Here is an 18,506-nt window from a genome sequence, read left to right on the forward strand (position 1 = left end):
AAGAGATGAACGAATTTCTTCCCAGACAATCCAGGCACAAGACACAAGCTACAGTGTGTTACATGCTACTCATACCAGAGACAAAGTTAGAGGAATCTGAGCTGGTGCTAGGAGGAGGAGCTACAAAAAAAGAACCAGCGTTGATCCTCAGACTTAGGGGGAACGAATGTAGTGATCATAACGATGTTACTCGAGTGGGTCTCATAGAATATAAGCTCCTTGATTAGACCAGATTAAAAGCCCCAATCAGGGAGTCCTGGCTGACAGATATAAACAGGAATGTCAGAGGCTGTGAGAGAGCTGGATCAGTGTCAAGAACTCTCCATATGTCAAAACGAGTGTCTTAGTGATGGGATACTGGCCTCTGTGGAGTTATTTTAGTGAGCCTCGATGGCTGTGCCAGCATTTGTTGCCTGTCCATAGTTTCCCTCGAGAACGTGGTGGTGAGCTGCCTTCTTCAACCACAGCGGTCCCCAAGCTATAGGGTGACCCACAATACCGTTAATCATTTTCCACTTGTAAAAGTAGGATCCATCAGAAATGGGACAAGACAAGACATTCAGATACAGTTCACACTCATCGGTTTTTGATGGCACTCAGAATCTGTCCAACTTTCAATTTCCAATGAAAAATGCAAACTTGTTACAATTAGGTCAAATCATAATATTCATTTTTAATGACATATCAATTACCAGTATCTTGCTGTTGCTAACCTAACCATTACAAGTATATAATCTCAATTTTATTTTTAATCTAAATCGGTGTATGAGATCTTAAATTTCACTTTTTAAAATATTTTTCTTGGTCGTTTTGTTTTCATCACTCTGAGTTCAATGGCTTTGTTCCCTGCTCTTTAGTTTTCCTGCCATACCTAATTAGATATTGAACTTCCTTGTGGACAGCATAAGTGAACAGTAATGAACAGAAAACTGAAAGTCAAGTTAAAGATGTTAGGGATGAATTTTGTAAGTGACACCACCACATGACCAGAAGTTCTTATTATGCTGGCAGCTCTGTGAGGTGGGCCACCATCCTCAGTCGGATTATGATCCCAGCAATAATAGTCCACTGTTGGAATGCCAATCCAATTAAAAACAGAATTCCACCTCCAACAATTGCTCATCCAAAAAGAGGCTGGAACTTCAAGCCAATTCAACAGCATCATCACTAACAGCAACCACTGCTGAGGCCTGCAGATGAAGGAGAGTTTGCCTCCATGGCAAGGTGTCCACAAGGACTGGATAGGTTTGTTGTCATAGGCCAGAACCAGATGGACAGGGACCAACAGTTGGCAGAATATGTGAGGGCAGCCATATTGATTGATCCTTAGCTGTGAGTGGCCTTTCCTGTGCAGGGGCCTTTCTGTGGATTGGGAAATGAACATTCAAGAAACATCTTCCATCACTACAATATCAACAGGTAATCTTCCCACATAACAAGCATCCCTTTGAATATGGGCAAAATTCCAGCTGGCATGGGAAATTGGCTTCAATTATGCTATTAATTGGCACAATTGACCACTTGACAGATTCCATGCCATGGAAATAGAGCATTCCCTTTGAGAACTGATTCCCTCATGAAGGTCTGTAGCAGTTCAAGAAGGCAACTCAGTACCATCTTTCCAGGACAATCAGGGAGTGCCTACAAATGCTAATTCAGTCAGCAATGCTCACATCACAAGAATGAGTAGAAAACTACATTGCCAGTCCTCCGGCCTCAGAACCAGCCTCTTGGGGCTGGTAAAATCTAGCCTTTATTGTCCCTGAAATTGGGCTGTCAGTTGCCCACGTTATGCACACAAAAGGGTCACAACAATTTTTACTTCTTGAAAATGCAGCTTGGAATTATTTACAAAGGGTTGCACTTTTTCTGTCAAATTTTTAACATGCACTTAATGGACGCAAATAACTTTGATATTTAGTTGCATTATTAATAGCAATATAATGATTATCTGATCTGGCTATGACAGACCAGAAATATTATCAAATAACAGATAAAATATGATGTATCAGAGATAATGGGAACTGCAGATGCTGGAGAATCCAAGATAATAAAGTGTGAAGCTGGATGAACACAGCAGGCCAAGCAGCATCTCAGGAGCACAAAAGCTGACGTTTCGGGCCTAGACCCTTCATCAGAGAGGATTAAGGGTCTAGGCCCGAAACGTCAGCTTTTGTGTTCCTGAGATGCTGCTTGGCCTGCTATGTTCATCCAGCTTCACACTTTATTATCTAAAATATGACGTACTTTAGTCTTTTTAAAAATGGAACTGAACATTTCATATAAAGAAATGTTTTGGATTTAATATTCATGACTTGTGGTTTATTATGTCTATTGAGCTGAAAACTTACAGTTCATAGAAGAGTCAGTAAATTAAACACACCGGCCAGCAAAAAGCAGGAAGTCTTTATTAATAAAATCGAAATCTGTTTCAACTCCCTTTTGAGCAGTAATTAGAGATTTTTAGATTTAGTAAATGTTCGATGGCCCCATGATCACTAGTAATTAGGCATAATGTCGAATTTGAAATTTCCACCTAATTTCAGTTACGGATGGGGACAGGAAATAGAGGAGAGACCAGGGTCAGTGATAATAACGTGATTCCTTAATAGGATGGGAGTCACTTTCGGAATGGATAATGTGGATAATGGAAAATGGACACGTAACTTGGTAACACTGAGCTCCTTTAGTCTTCATTGTTCCCTCCCCATTATGGTCATTCATTCAGCTGCCATGTGCCTGTTTTCTGCAACACTGTCTGGTTTCCTGCAATGTGCACCTCTTTCCTCCTGTCAAACTCTCTGTTGAACACTCATTAATTGGTCTTGCCTTCAGTTCTTTGAATGTAATCTCCTATTCACATGCTGAACAATTACTATTCCTTCTTCATAAAGTGCTTGAGATAAATTCCTTGCCTGACAGAAGTAAAATAAAATAGCTTTTGCAGCATCATCAACAGCCTTTCTTCCTGACCACTTGAGATGTGGCAGGAGACCATTTGTCACAGTCTTAATAAGAATTGGATAAATGATACGTCGGGACATAAATATAAATTCTAAGGTGAAAAGTGGGAATTAAGAAAATTGAATGTTGTAGGAGTATACTAATTTGATTGCGTTTGCTTTCTGTCTCTGATTAATTTTGTTTTCTATTGATAGCGCCTTCAATGCCACTATACGACACAGATGCGCCTCTGAATGAGTCGGACACAACCATCACAGTCCTGTTGAAGCCAGCTCAATCAAGAGGAGCTCCAATCAGGTAGAATAATCTAAGAAAATTATAGTGGCTCTGAGAAGCAAATTTTGAAGATAAGAATTTGTTATACTAAATCTTTCAGAAAATGGAGACCATCTCGCCCACTGAAATTGCTCCACCATTCAATAATTTCATGGCTGATATGACAGTGCCCTTAACCTTAATGTTAGGCTGTGTTCCATTTGAATTTTGTTTTGCATCTCTGGTTATTTTATAAAATTATGAGTTAAAGTGGGACATTTGAACAGACTAATATATTTCAGTCAACCAATTTTATCTGAGTATACATATAGCAGTGAAACTTTGATGCGTTGTCAAAACTTCATTCAAGAACTTGTTACTTCCAGACTAAACACCCAACTTGACTTCTTTGTAGCAAATTGCACTCAAGATATAAATGTGTTGTCATCATAGAATTGCTCAAAAAAGATGATTGTGAAGTGACAAAATAAACACAATGTTTTTGTGTTAAGTTTAGTACATACAGTGCCTGTAAAAATGACAAATGAATACTAAATTAAGTGCTTTGCAAATGTAATTATATTACAACAATGGTTCATTTGTTGAATTGAAATGCACTTGGCATCGGCAAAGCACAAGTAGAATTCTGTATCAAGGAAACAATTAATGAGTTATAAATTCGCTTCCCACAAAATCATGTTTCCAAACTGTTTTGGTGAACACATAAACACAGCTGTTAACTGGAATAACAAATCATACTTGGAGTTCTCCAAATAGTTTTTGCAAAGTAACAAAAATATTGGGTTTTTCTAAACCTCCCCTTTTGGTCAGCCATTATTTAAGTCCAAAATGAGAATGTTTTACATATTTATAATATAGTTAATATATTTTGTTGAAGATCCATGTTATCAAATTTAATTTTATGGCCAAATACATGTACTATTTGCTATTGTGGGCTTCATTTGCACTGCAGCTGTTGTGCCTGAGCGATGTAGCTCATTGGTGACATCGCATTGGGAGTCCCCGAAAAATCCGTTTCGTACATAGGTTTTATTGAGAATAAGGAGGGCTAGTTCAACCAAGATGAAACAAAACAGAATGAAACAGTAGTGTCCCCTGAGATGTGACTGACGACTCCACATAATACAACTACAGACCACCTGGATCTTTTGAAGATCCTAGTGTTTCTGATTTACTAATGTGGGCTTCATCAAGGAGCCAATAGGAGAGCAATGCAGCTTGCACATGAACATCTGCAGGTGAGATGATCATCTGGGAAAATGGAAGTAGTGACTGCATTGACCTTTAACTCCACTGGTTTATTTTGAGAAACCATATGGATCTGTAAGATTGGGTTTATTTTTAAATCATCAATATGCATGTTGGAAATTTTAGTATGGCAGCAGAGCAGAGTCGAGTTTTATTGCATTCATAGATTATCCAACAGAGTGCAATAGGCTCATGTTACTGTAAATTCCTGGCATTAACTTCCTCAATATTTTTATTAGACAGGAATACCACTCACTTCATTTTCAGATGGTGTGTGATCCCAAATTAAGTAGCTTTTATTTGCTGTAAATTGTAAGATTGCAGTCAGCTTTAGGAGCTCTGTCATCCACCAGTCTTTTGAAGCGTTTAACTTAATCAATAGAAAGTCATGGGTACCATTGCCTTTGTATGCAACTTGCAACAACAGTTAAGGAGTACTAGAATGAAATACATGCTGCTCCAGAGTGATTCATTTTCAGAGCTATTTGAGTTTGAAAACAATACTTCTATTGCCTTAAGAAGTCACCAGTACTTTGCAATATACTCCAGATCATATCTCCTGCAAGTTTAAATAGTTGTAGCCTGAGCAACTTTGATATTCAAAAAGTCCTGGGCAGAAAGATTCATCTGAGATATAGTCATACCTGCGCATTAGGTGACGAATCAAGAGGACAGCTGCAATGAGATCACCTCAGTGACTGTCGCAAGGGCTATCAAATCTTCTATTAATGTATTCTCATCTATTTAGTTATCAATCTTTATCACCATTGACATAATATATTCACCATAACTTGAAATAAATGACACATCCTTCAATCTCATGCACATTTTACAAAACAAAATAAGATCATATTGCACAGCTCGGCAAGACTGTGCCAACTGATTGCATAAATCAAGAAGGGCAGAAATACGCACTTTCCTGTAAAACCATGCTTTGCATGAATAACAAAGCATGATGCAATGTGTTTCCCTCTTTCATCACCTGATATGCCGTCACTGAGATTTGAAAGTCAGTGCAGTAATCTAGTAGAGAAAAAGAAATGAAAGAACTGTGGGTATTGGAAATCAGAAATTGCTGGAGAATCTCAACAGGGATGGTAGCATCAATGAAGAGAAATCAGAGTTAACTAATCAGGCCCAGTGACCTTTCTCCAGAACTGGAGTCAAAGGCATTGTTCACACTCAGTCCTGGAGTTTTGGCTACAGTCATTCGGGTACTTAGTGCAATCATTGGCCAGTGTTCTGTGGCCTTACAGATCAGAGATTGGTCAGTGCGGGGATTACAAGTAAATAAGTTGGAGAGCTGCACAGCGATCGGTAAGGGGACTGGTCTGTCCTTTTTGTAAATTCACTCACGCGACATAGGCTTCATTGCCCGAGCCAGTATTTAATGCCCATCGCTAGTTGCCCTTGAGAAGGTGGTGCTGAGCTGTAGGTAGACCATAACGTCCTTTTGGAGTGAATTCCAGGATTTTGACCCAGCATTATTGAAGGAATGATGACAGGAAGTCAAAATGGTGAGAGACTTGGAGGGGATCTTGTCGGTGGCATTCCCATGTATTTGCTGCCCTTATCCTTCTAGATGGAAGTGGTTGTGGGTTTGGAAGGTGCTGTCTAAGAATCTATGATGAATTTCTGCAGTGCATCTTGTAAATAGTACATACTGCTCCACTGAGCATCAGTAGTTAAGGAAGTGAATACTCATTGATGTAAAGCAAATCAAGCGGATTGCTTTCTCCAGGATGTTGTCAAGCTCCTTATGTGTTGTTGGAGCTGCATCCATTGAGGCAGGTAGGGAATAGCCTATCACTCTCCTTATCAATGCCTTGTGGATGATAGACAGCCTTTGGGGAGTCAGGATGTGAGTTACGTGCTGCAATATTCCAAGCCTCTGATCTGCTATTGTAGCCACTATATTTATATGGTGAGTCCATTTGACTTTCTATCCAGCAGGAGCCTCCAAAATGTTGATAGTGGAGTAATTCAGTGATGGTAACACTGTTGAATGTCAAGAGGTAGTGGTTAGATTATCTCTTATTGGAGATGGTCATAGCCTGGTATACGTGTGGTGCAAATGTTACTTGCTATTCGTCAGACCGTACCTGAATATTTTCCATGTCTGGCTGCATTTGAACTTGGGCGGCTTCTCAGCATGTGGGGAGCTGTGAAGAGTGCTGAATATTTTGCAATCATTAGCGAACAACCCACTTCCATTTTAATGATGGAGAGAAGGCCATTGGTTAAGCACCTGAAGATGGTTGGGCCTAGGACATTACGCTGAAGAATGTCTGCAGAGGTGCCCTGGAGCTGAAATGACTGACCTTCAGCAATCATAAACCATCCTACTATGTGTTGGTGTGACTCCAACCAGTGGCGAGTTTGCCGCAAATACCGATTGACTCCAGTTTTGCTCAGGCTCTTTAGTGCTAACTGTCATGTCAAGGGCAGTCATTGCCACTTCACCTCTTTTGTCCATGCTTGAACCAAGGCTGCAATGAGTTCAAGAGTTGGGTGGCCTTGGTGGAATCCAAGCTAGATGTCAGTGATCAGGTTATTGCTAAGCAGGTACTGCAAGATAGCACTGTTGCTGATATAATGATGTGATTTTAAATCTTCCATCTTCATTTGAATCACAACTTTGCAAAAAACACGAAAATTGTCCGTTAGTGCACACAGAGTGGATGGATGACATTTGTTTTGGTTTGTCTGTGGGGGTGGGGTGCACTTGTGAGCAGTGTGAGGCCCTTCAAGTGGCAATTGTCTTAACTGGCATTCTTAAATGTGCACCTCACGCATTGACTTTCCAAGATGTTATTAAGCTGGAGAGGGTTCAGAAGACAATTACCAGGATGTTGCTGGGTATGGAAGGTTTGAGTTCTGAAGAAAGGCTGGAGAGGCTGGGACTTTTTTCACTGGAGCATAGGAGGTTGAGAGGTGAAGTTTATAAAATCATGAGGGATATAGATAAGGTTAATGGTAGGTGTCTTTTCCCTAGGATGGCGGATTTCAAGACTAGGGGGCATATTTTTAAGATATGAGGAGAGGGATTTTAAAAAGACATAGGAGACAATTGTTTCCACAGAGAATGGTTCACGTGTGGAATGAACTTCTTGAGGAAGTGGTAAATGTGGGCACAATTACTACTTTTAAAAGACATTTGGATAAGTATGTGAATAGGAAAGATTTGAAAAGACATGGGCCAGGAACATGCAGGCGGGACTAGTTTAGTTTGGGATTATGTTTGGCATGGACTAGATGGACTGAGGGGTCTGTTTCCATGCCTTATGACCCTATAACTCTACATAGGTTAGAAATTGTGACCACAGGCAATCTTGACCATGTCAATGACCATGACAAATTATCACAATAAGCTCAATGAGGCAGGAGTGATCACAGGTGACCGCTAAATTGTCTATTGTGGTTGACAATTTCCAAACATATTCCAAAAACTTGCAAGATGGTACAAAGCTGCTTTCCTCTCACATTGAACTGCAAGTATGTGATAACTTGGACTTTCATATCAAATATTTGTATTTGTTTGAATGAGTTAGGGTTGGGGGAGTGTGAACAATTTTTCACCAATTCTATTACCTTTACAATTTTTAGAGTATTTTTGTGAAATGGCATGTGCTGCATTCATCTGAATCAGGACTAATATGTTAGAACTCCACGGAGAGACATCCATGGCCCTCTTTGGTAGAAGGTTCCATGTCTGACTGTATTGGTAAAGTTTCATTTGTTCTATGTCCTTTTTATTAAACAAAATGTATTTTACTGGATGTCGGCAATCAGGTACAAGTTATGTTGGCAAGGTTGACATTATTACAAAGACTGTGATGGAAACAAGACTAGCATGTTTGTCCTGTCTGAGATCGTAAAATCTTCTGTCTCTCTCCACACAATTATGTCAGACATCATCAGACTAGGTGGAGATTATTTCCATCTTCAGCAGTAACCCATCCATAAACATGACCTTACAGTAAAATATAAGCAATTGGATTTGCCCTTGAGAAGGGTGTGTCGCTATTCACCAGAATCATAGTTAATGAAGATGCTTAGAAGGTGGGAAGCAAGAATATGAGAATGAAGCACTGCTATTCAAGATATTATCTATTATTCCTCCTGATGGTTCTGCCTTGCCCCTGCTTGACACGTGATTTCACTTATTGTGTAAATAAGGGAGATCTATGGGGAATACAGCAAGATTGACATAATTTCTGTACAGGTATGATCCAGGAAATTGAGGCAAGAGGATTTAAAAACATAATTACTTAAATGTTTGAAAATCAAAGTCAAGGACTAAATTTTCTTGCAGTTGCAATGCCAGTCTTCAGCACATACTAGCCATATTTATAATTTCAGATAGGATAACCCTTGTGAAAATGAATTAATAAAATGCATCTCTTCGTCAATTCAAACATGCACGACCTGAGATGTATTTTGTGTGGAATTTTATAATATGTGCAATAAAACTTTGTGCAACAGTATTTATCAACTTAATTATACTGTTTCAGCACAACCTGAATGCATCACTACTGACATCTCCAAATCAAATATCCTGTAAAGTAGAGAGATAGGACAAAATGAGTTGCGTCAGTTTTTGATTTCCTAAAGTTGTCAAAATACAACTGAAGAATGGAGACTCAGAGATGTATTTTAATATTCCTAGGCTGAAAGTATTTGCCTGTAATGGCGATTAAAATGTGATGTTACTGTAATATAATCTATATTTTTGTTAGTTCATCATATTTGTAAGATAGCACTAAGATAGTGGTATGCAGTGGTTTCCTGTCCTCACAGATGGTGGTATGTTTTTTCAAATGGCCGTGCAATGGTCTGACTACGGTACAAAGGCTGGTTCTGTATTAAGGGTAATTTGTGATTCCAAGGAAGCAATGGTATATGATTTTCACATGAGTAATTGTATCATCTGACGACTGTGTGATATTTACAATAAGATCTTATCATAGTAAGAAGCCGTCAGGCAATAATTCACCCACAATAATTTTATTTGCCTTCTTGATATTTAAACACTTGCAAAATCTTGGCCTTTTGAAGTAAATAATTCCATCCACAGAAATGATTGCTATATCAAAGTTTGGATTGTATTCTCTGGCCAATGACATAGCGAGGGTATTGTCACTTGCTTGGAAGAAAATTTTCCATAAAGATTTTGAGATGTGGTTTTTCCCTTTCCCAGCAATGGTTTCAGTCTGATGCCAAGTCAAAGGGATTTCTTGGCACACAGCATCAGTGTTATCAAGTGTGTACACAGCCAATAAATTTGAATTATTCACACGCACTGCATACCAGGAACCACTTGAAATCTTTCACTTTTTATTTACCTTTTCAGACTGCAAAATAAGTATAATATAAATGTATCAAGATGGAAGCTAAAATGAAGAAAAACAGACTTTAAAGAGGAGAATATGTGGGAGGATTTTACATCACCATGGAGAAATTTAACTTTGCAAAAATATAACATTAGCTTTTACTACAGCCTGGTAACATTTCCAGCAGTAATTATGATGTTTGCATGCCATTAAAGATCTAGTTGTACTTCATTTAACAAAGGATAACTTCTTTGAGGCTTTTTGCAGTGAGGACTAACATTGTAGGAGGAGAAGCTCCCTCATGGCTTCAACTATGCTTTTTGGATATTCGAAAGTACACCTAACTTGATACTATAGTTTTAAGAGGTGGATTTTATCCTGGATATTTTTTAATGAAGGAAGTTTGGGACAAAGTTGCAGAGCTGTCTGCTCAAAGCCAATTAAGTAAACAGCTTGTGAGGCCTTGGATTTTTTTTTTAAGTTGGAACAGTAAAAGCAACCTGAATGAGTGGTCTATGTGATTCTACTTGGAAGGGAAACCTTTGTCAGATTAGGGTTCAAACCTAGTGATCATCTGAATGGCATTAACATCTCACACTGACCTTGAGTTTGGTCTGGAGTGGATGGCAACATCTCTGCATCCATGGTAAGAGCTGCTCATTCTTTAGCTGGTGGGATTGCCACATGTACTTCTTCTGGAAGCTGCTCCTCAATGTAGCATAACATTCCTGGAATGTCACGAAGAAGTGAACAATAGCAAGTAGTTGCAGATCCATGGATCCTTGGGAGTCTTTCATCAAGATTTATTGGAGGTGGACCTTTTGAGATTCTTTTTCAGGAGTGGGATCCCTTGGAGGCTCTTGACCAACACCTTGGTTTGCAGTTTTGATGGAAGATTGGGCAATTGCATGATGTTCTGAATCTGCTGTTTCTCTGCAATTCTTAGTCTCATCCGAAACATTCGACAGGCTAAATGTTGCTTAACATTTGCTGTAAGTTCTCCCTTTCCCTCTGTTTCTTGCCCAATTTTTCTTTAAAATATCATAATCATTCTGCAGTTGATCTTTTATGTTAACAATGTTTTGCTTTCTCGGGATGGTCTTCTGGAAAATTAAATTGCCATGAATGCCCAGTAGACTACCTACAGAGCTTATCTCTCTCCCGTGCAGCTTTTACCATAACTCCTTTATCTATCTGACTGATTCTTGATAAGCTCTGGTCTTTTCCATGCACTTATTGTGGGCTAGCTGGCCTTCTCTTCCTGCTGTGGGCCTTTCCCGTAAGAACTGCTGTCTGATTTCCTCCTGTGTCCATAATGTCAGACTGGCCTCAAAATCTGCCACCTGCATTATATACCATTGCTGGGCTTTTTTCAGGATATTAACATCCACATTCTGTTATTCTTCTGGGCCTAGTCGCTACTTGTCACCCCACAGTAAGATTGAAAGGGCAGTCAAGTGTATGTGTTAATGATCTATATGATGTGCCAGTGGCATGAATTTGGTACTTTGCAGTGTGAGAAGAGAGAAGGCAAAGCCTCAACCAGAAAGATGTTAATACACCTTAAATATTGCATGTATTATAGTGTAAAGATGGGTTCTGCAGCAACCTACAAGTCAGATTATTAGCTACCCTTAGATGGAGAAAGGCTACAAGTTACCTGAAGAGACATCCAAGTGACAAACCATCATGTAAGCATCACAGACTTTACTAAATGTTATGTGGTACATTAGTGAGGATAGGAGAAGGCAAATCTGAGATTCTAGGCATTCACGTCTAGGTTGCATCTTGACCTGATAATATCCTGATGCCACCTGGTGATAGTCTCTGAAATTCTCATCGTCTGCATGACAGTGTGATATTGTATGTTCTGGTCAATGGTGTTTCCTGAATCAACACCAGCCACGCAAAAGAGACAAGCGGGTCTCTTACCTCCTTTATTTTTATGAGTCAGCTTTGCATGAATTGACTGCTAGTTTGTCAATGGAACAACTGTGAATAATTTTCAAAAACATAATTTCAAACTGCTTGATAGAACTGAGTTGCTTGTGAGGCTATCTAGAGAGTAGTTTAGAGCCAACCGCATTGTTGCAAGGCTGGATTCACTTGTAAACCAGACCAAGCAAGAATAGCAAACATTCATAAACATCTTCAATCAGCTTGTTGGATTTTTAGTGCTCCTCATTTCTGCAGAGATATAATAGCAGATTGTAAGTGTTGCATGAGGTTTCTCTTCCAGCCGCATGGTACGTACAAAAGACTTCATTGAACACCAAAGAATTTTCAATATACTCCACTCTGATAGAGATGCAAACAGGGTTGCTCCTTTACACCCTTGGATGGCTTGCCTTAGCTATGTGCAATGTGGGCCATGGATACCCTTTCAAGTTCACTTCACTGATTTCTATCTGAAATTTGTAAGGACTAATGACATGGAATCATGGCCTCTCACCAGCATTTGCACCCAACACATAGTTCACATTCACAATAATGTGATTGCAAATGATGTGAAGTTGCACACTACAGGTCACATATTAGTGCAGCTGGCATCCATCGACATTGGATCCTCCAACTCTAGGCATGATCACAATTACGCTTGTTTCTCAGGTCACGTTTTAGGAGTCGATAGATCCTGGAAAGCAATACAGGTTGCTCTGGATACTGAGTACTGATCTTAGCCTAGCCATTCTGATTCCATTGATGTGCAGGAAGGTGTTTTGTTGAACTGTACTTTTCTTGAATTGTCCTCCGTTCCTTTTAAGGAGAGAAATTTACTTCTAATGCCAGACAGGTCTCTTTCAAACTGCCTAAAAGCTTTCAGTCTCTGGATTCTCCTCGCCAAAAGCAACCTTTGATTATCTTGAACCAAAAACAATGTTTACCAAACCTGTTGTCAACTACCACAGTAGAACAATTTCCCGTCGCCACTTCAGGGTTCCTGTTATCTTACATATATTGGGTTAGTTCCCTGTTCCAGAAGGACTGTCTGATCTTGTTATTATTTTTCTGAGAAGAAAATCCTTCACTAAAGAGGCCAACTTATATGCTACAACTCTAAAAATGATATCTATACATAATATATATAAATCACACATCTCTTATTCCAACAGTAAGATATTACATCGCACCAAGAATTCCTAATAAAGCTGGTAGCAAAGCAGTTTAGAGAAGACTCTATAATAGCAGTTTGAATGATTATAACCTTATGATTCCCGGTAGGAAATTATAAATTTAAATGTGTGATTAATGGACACTTAATCAGAGTATTGGTAAAATTGATAATGATTCATTCAAATACTGTCAACAGCTAATAACCTCTGAGTCTGGGACCTTAATGGCCTTTGAAATTTATCTCCCAATGTAAGCTAAGGATAAAAAGCAAAATAGTTGGCTTAGATAAAAAGTCCCAACATTGAGTTAATAGATCTGATTCAGAATCCATTAAAGTAATTTAACTGTAAAATTAAGAACTAGAACTAATATAGCCCCTCAAGTTTTCTTTCATTGAGTTAATGTGTTCGATAAAGCATTCATTAATTTAATTTGATTTTGAAAATTAATAATTGACTGGAACACATTGCCAACTGTCCTGTCCCATTCTGACCTATATGAGATTCTAGTCTCGTGTCAATGTGGTCGACTCTTAACCATACTTCAAGCAAGTCTTCCAAAGCCATGCAGGAATAAAGCCAATTGAGCACTGAGCTAAAATCTCAGCATTAATCCAGGAGATGATGAAGATGCACCCAACCCAGTTAATACTCTAAAATCCTCTACACTAAAAAATGTGATTTGGACCAAATTTGCAACAGCTATTCCATATGCTAATCAAGTAACAGCCTGATGTCATTAAACTCTCAGAATCAAACCCATTAGGCAACATCCCAGACTCCTGTTTCATCCATGGCTGTTAGCTGACTCTCCAGCTGCAAGATGGACCAAGCACACATGGAATTGGTTCTGGAAGCCTCACATTAACTCTACATCTCATGAAATCTCATGGTTTAAGCAAAATATGGACATAGTAATTACCACCTAGCTCAGAATCTTAGCTGATAAATCAGTCGGCCTACATTGTTTGCAACAAGCTTTGACACTATTGTACGCCAATACAGTTTGCAGTCTCATGGCCTATTATATTCCTCATTTCTCCACCACTTCAAGCTAAGTAATAATCTTAATTTCATGAAAAATGGAAGAGAACATGCATGGGATAGCACCCAATGGACCTGAAATCAGAGTACCAACTTGTGACTCAACAATGCAGGGTTATATGGATGATAAACATTGAAAGCAGTTTACCTTCGATGTGGTTAAGCAATCTTGAAACAACATAGCAGTTCCAAGTTTGTCATTCCTACAACATTCATTAATGAATGGTAGTGTAGAAATTGGCAATTAATGTGAGAAGAAGACTCCGTGAAAACCCCTTTTCACACTGGTGGCTAAGGAAGACAGGACTTAATTATTCTCAATCATCTTCAGCCAATAGTAATAAATGGGCAATTGTTCTTGGCCTCCATCATCACAGATACCAGTCTACAACCAATATGATTAATTCTACGTGTTGTCAAACATTGGCTTGATGAAGCCACAACAAAAGTTACAGGACCTAGCTGTGAGACTTAGGAGATAATGGGAACTGCAGATGCTGGAGAATCCAAGATAACAAAGTGTGAGGCTGGATGAACACTGCAGGCCAAGCAGCGCCTCAGGAGCACAAAACGTTCTGTGCTCCTAAGATGATGCTTAGCCTGCTGTTTTCATCCAGCCCCACACTTTGTTATCTGTGAGGCTTAGGGCCTGTGTTCCAGGTCTGGCTGTAGCCCCAGCCAATGTTGTTCAGTGCAACTATAACACTGCCATGTGACTTAGTATCTGAAAAAATTGCCCAAGGATGTTCTGTCCATAAACAGTTGATAAAATCAAACCCATCTAATTACTAATGCTATAACCCATTCCCAAACATCTCTGAAGTCCTGTAAGTGGCAGTCAATAATTACCACTTTACTAATGCTCAGTTCAGAATCTGACAATTGACCTAGACTTCATTATATCCTATGGTCAAATAGGGACGTCGAAATTGCATTCGAAAGATAAAATGAGAATAATCAGAGCAACATTTCAGGCAATAATTAAAACACCAAGATACTAGCGTAAAACTTGTGTTGCTGGAGATTAGTAGGACCCATAGCTTTAGTTATGCCCAGCACAAGGAAATGGTTGTGACGTTAAATAACAATCATCTCAGTCCCAGGGCATTGCTGCTAGAGTTTCTCAAAGCATTGCCTGATATCCAAACATCTTTGGTTGCTTCATCAATTCTTCAATTACGAAGTGAGAAGTTAGGCCTTTTGACAATGATTGCACAGTATTCATCTCTAAAACAACAAAACAGTCCATGCTAACAAGTGCAAGGATCAGGATACCTTCCGAGCTTGAGCAGATCTGTGTTAAGTAACACTCATGTCACACAGTGATGGATAATAATTAACTCTAACAAGGGAAAGCCTATCTGTCCCTGACACCACGTTCCCCTCGTTGACTTGCACGTAAACTGCTGATCTTCCATTCTTCCATTGTCACTGACTAAGATCCTGAAATTTCTTACCAAGTGGCATCATTCATTTTTCTACTTCTGTAGCTAAGATTTTGTACCAAAGATGATGCGGTGTGTGACAACATTGTACACTTTTCACTGAACTCTTGTACCCAGTACTTGAGTACATGTGACAATAAAACCTAAATCTAAAAATCAGGGAGCATCTTTCACAACATGGTTTTAGAGCCCTTGCTGATTTCTCATTATTTTTATCATATACTTTTACCCATCCTGGCTTGAAGCTGTGAACTGGGAATTCTGAGCTAAAAACAACTTTTATACTACCAGTAGCAGCTTGTGTTGAAAGGAAAACAAACCAAACAGGCATGTGTTTATTTGGGAGACTATGCCTAGAAGTTAGTTGCAGCTTGGTCCCTGATCAAGGTTCTTTAGATGCTCCACCACTGGGGAAGAGCATTACATTTAATCAGATAGCAGAAGTTAGCTATTAACAAGGCCAGTACCTAGGTATTAAGGCTTTATGCTCAAGCAGATGGCATATGTTGAATGGCAACTGGATCTCATGGAGGAGACGGCCAATCTGTCAGGGAGTATTCAGCATTTGAATTGGGTTTTTGACTGTGTTTTGTGTAAAAGCAGAATCTGGCAGATGATGTTACATTTGAAGACTTGAAAGCTCCCCACTAAATTCCCAGGAGCAACTCTGAGAAACTTCAACAATAGAAAACTAAGTCAGAATTATTACTTGCTTTATCTAAGTGAACTGACAAGGTTACTGATTGACATCTTCAGAACATCAGTCAAGAAACCATCTTACATGCCTGTGGAACAATACATCAGGAAAACCATTTAAGTAGTCGAGCCAGTTTTTCTTTTTGTTATTTTCTTTTATTTATCCCTTAGGAATGTTTGTTTGTCTGTGTGTCTTTTCTGTGAATGGCGCTGAAAATAAAGGTTGTTAGGTTTAAGAATCCCTACAATGTGGAAACAGGCCCTTTGGCCCAACAAGTCCACACCGAACCTCAGAGCATCCCAGCCAGACCTATCCCCCGATAACCAACCTAATCTACACCTCCCTGAACACTACGGGCAATATAACATGGCCAATCCACCTAACTAATCTTTAGACTGTGGGAGGAAGCCAGACCACCTGGAGGAAACCCGCGCATACATGGGGAGAATTTGCAAGCTCCACACAGACAGTCACCCGAGGCTGGAATTGACTCCAGGTCCCTGGTGCTGTGAGGCTGCAATGCTAACCACTGAGCCGCCCATTTAAAGCAAAGACCAGTTAGATTTCTTTGTTTAATTTATGCTCTGCTAAAGTTACCATATTGTTCATAAATTGCTGAGTCTTTTGTTGAAGGTAAAAACTGGTGCCTGGAAATGATTATTCACAGAGTCTGGGATTGATTATTCAAAATTCTGGATAGGAACCATAGAGGTGAATTTTGATAGTCTTTGAAGGCGTGGGTTTCATGGTGATATGAATAAAGTTGATTTAGTTCAGCTGTCTGCCTCCATCTCATAACAATGACAGTTTAAGAAGACAATCCATCACCACCTTCCAAGAGGTGAGGGACAGTCTATAAATGCTAGTTTTGCCATTGATGTTGGCCTTTTCAAAATGTTAATATTTATAATATCTTAGTGTCTGAATGTAATGATCTGAATATGACAGATATGGCACTTTGTTCATTCTCAGTTTCACTGTAATAAGCTACCAATTTGAGTCATAAATACATGTTTTGAAGTTCCAGCAGAATCATTACTTCTGTGTTGTTGTTTGTCTTTTAATATTTTGTTTTATTCTAATTGCAAATATGTAACTCGTTTATGAGCTGAATTGTTTGATGAATGGCTTTGTAGTATCCTTGTATAGCTCTGAAAAGGAAAGAGTGAACAGGTTTGATACTTGAAAGTCCACTGTATTTTTGTAAACTGCTTGTCCAGGGATTGGAAAATTAATTGGTCCGGGGAGTTCTATGATAGTCACAAGACAAATGGTAATTGGCATTGACATAATTTTTTCTCTTTGTTGGCTGTGGAAACAGTTGAATGTAATAAGTTGGACCATGCTGCTGAAAATGCAAATTAACTGAGAAGGCAAATAACCAGGCACGAAGAGGACTTTTCAGATTAAAACTGAATGTAAGGTGTGTGGCAGCTTCACAGATCATTACATTCCGCCTAATGAAAAGGAAATTAAAATCTGCCGCAGACCCCCAACCTTTAGACATATTTCATTTTCTAACAGACCCTTTGTATTTCTATATGGATTTAGCTTCTTGATTTCTCTTTTTCACTGAATTGACAACCCCTTGATAGAGGACAGAATTTTTTTTCCTTTGGATTGTGATATGTTGAACTCCAACAAAATAATTTGAGCTAGACATGTATTTTTTTTTCTTGATTTGGTCAGCTGTGTGTCTAACAGCAGTGAACAATTGTTATCATGCATAGAAAGCTCTGAACTGGGCCATTGAAAAATTCACCTGGGTTGAGGTTCCTTTTTCCCCTCGAATAGGGAAGCTAGAGCAGTTTGTTTCAATAGTGACAAACCCATTTAATCATCTGTAGATTACTTCAATGCAAATGATCCAGGCAGAAGTTTAAGGACACTGGGATGCACTCAGGAATTTAACCTGTTATAGAGTTATATAAATTTTATATAATCTAGGCCAATCAGCCCGCAATTCTGCTGCACCACTCAGTTAGATCACGGATGATCTGATTACTTTTCAGACCTCAGTAGCCATTCACCCCCTTACATATCAAGAATCTATCTACCTCTCCCATGTAAATACTTAAGAACACTGCTTCCACACCTTTTTGAGGAAGAGAATTGAAAACATTTTCCTTCATTTCTGCCTTACGTGGATGCCTCCTTTTTATTTAAATGATGACCTCTAGTCCCAATTCCCACAAGTAGAACATTCCTTTTGACAGTCTTCCTGTCAAGACCTGCCAGGATCATTTTCATTTCAGTCAGATCTTATAAACTCTAGCTAGTACAAGCCTAGCCTTTTCCAACCTTCTCACACGACAACCTGCCCATTCCAGCTACCAGTCTAGAAAGCCTTCTCTGAACTGCTGATCAATACTGTATGTTGTACTCTAGA

At 39.1% G+C, this 18,506-nt stretch overlaps 1 protein-coding gene across 7 annotated transcripts in view; it reads left to right on the plus strand.

Moving 5' to 3' along the window:
* The window catches only part of LOC125461272 (receptor-type tyrosine-protein phosphatase T), a 1,279,761-nt gene that overhangs the window by 870,249 nt on the left and 391,006 nt on the right, over window positions 1–18,506 (plus strand). For all 7 annotated transcript variants that reach the window (XM_048549829.2, XM_048549830.2, XM_048549831.2 and 4 more), the window contains one exon: window positions 3,159–3,261. In XM_048549829.2, the coding sequence (XP_048405786.1) occupies window positions 3,159–3,261 (103 nt within the window). The remainder of the gene's footprint in view (window positions 1–3,158; window positions 3,262–18,506) is intronic.

Source organism: Stegostoma tigrinum, chromosome 19, assembly GCF_030684315.1.
Source record: "Stegostoma tigrinum isolate sSteTig4 chromosome 19, sSteTig4.hap1, whole genome shotgun sequence".
In the NCBI taxonomy this organism is placed as follows: Eukaryota; Metazoa; Chordata; class Chondrichthyes; order Orectolobiformes; family Stegostomatidae; genus Stegostoma; species Stegostoma tigrinum.